The 1,121-nt window shown below is 63.8% G+C and overlaps 1 protein-coding gene across 1 annotated transcript in view; it reads right to left on the bottom strand.

The window, feature by feature from the left end:
• DMWD (DM1 locus, WD repeat containing) overlaps nt 1-118 on the bottom strand; it is a gene marked incomplete at its 3' end in the record, with an annotated part of 4,283 nt that extends 4,165 nt beyond the window's left edge. Inside the window, exon 1 of the mRNA XM_041460923.1 lies at nt 12-118. Coding sequence (XP_041316857.1) covers nt 12-118 — 107 coding nt within the window. The remainder of the gene's footprint in view (nt 1-11) is intronic.
• Between the last annotated feature and the right edge of the window lie 1,003 nt (nt 119-1,121).

Below are 1,121 nucleotides of genomic sequence, written 5' to 3'. Positions count from 1 at the left end.
CGGGGCCCAGCAGGCGGTAGGAGCCCTCGCGGGTGCGGAAGCGGCTCTTGAGCTCCGGAGCGGCCGCGGGAGGCTCGGCCGGGCCCGGGCCCGCCGCCGCCGCCGCCGCCGCCGCCATGGCCGCCGGAAGCCGCCTCAGGAGCGGGCGGGAGCGGCCGCCGCCATCATGGCGGCGCTGAGTCAGCGAGGCCACGCCCACAGAGGTGGGAAGGGCCAATCAACGCGCGAGGAGGGTAAGGACACGCCCACTGAGAGGGGCGGGAGAGGCCATATAAGGGATGGGCACGCCCATGAGTGGTAGAAACCACGCCCCTAGAGGAGTCCGCGCCCGTGAGTGGCGGAAACCACGCCCCTGAGGTGGGAAAGGCCAATCAACGCGCGAGGAGAGTAAGGACACGCCCACTGAGAAGGGAGGGAGAGGCCATATAAGGGATGGGCACGCCCATGAGTGGTAGAAACCACGCCCCTAGAGCAGTCCGAGCCCGTGAGTGGTAGAAACCACGCCCCAAAACACAGAGACCACGCCCACGAGATGGGAAAGGCCAATCAATGCGCGAAGAGGGTAAGGACACGCCCACTGAGAAGGGCGGGAGAGGCCATATAAGGGATGGGCACGCCCATGAGTGGTGGAAACCACGCCCCAAGACGTGGAGACCACGCCCCAAGATAAACCACACCTGTAAGTGGCAGAAGCCACGCCCCCTAACAGAGAAACCACGCCCCAAAACAGAGACCACTCAGAGACATGGAAACCACGCCCCCAAGTGAGACCACGCCCCCAAACAAACCACACCCCAAACACAAAAACCACGCCCCCCCCCAACGAAAATCCCACCCCAAAATGGGGGAACAACACCCCCAAAATGGAGACCACGCCCCCAAAAAGGAACCATACCTGAGTGGTGAAACCACGCCCCCAAACCAGTAAACCACGCCCCCAAACTACACAACCCCCACCCCAACATAAAAACCCCGCCCCCAAACTCAGGCACGGACCAAGCCACGCCCACCCAAAACACCTCCCCCTAATCTGCATCCCCAAACCCCACCCACCGTGAGGCCACGCCCCCATTTCCTTTTGGCTCCGCCCCCCCAAAACCATCCGGGAGCCCCAAATCTCC

The sequence above is a fragment of the Pyrgilauda ruficollis genome, unplaced genomic scaffold (genome assembly GCF_017590135.1).
Source record: "Pyrgilauda ruficollis isolate IOZ18807 unplaced genomic scaffold, ASM1759013v1 scaffold1493, whole genome shotgun sequence".
NCBI classification, from domain to species: Eukaryota; Metazoa; Chordata; class Aves; order Passeriformes; family Passeridae; genus Pyrgilauda; species Pyrgilauda ruficollis.
Note: the sequence above shows the minus strand (reverse complement) of the source record. Positions and strands in the feature narration are given on the sequence as shown.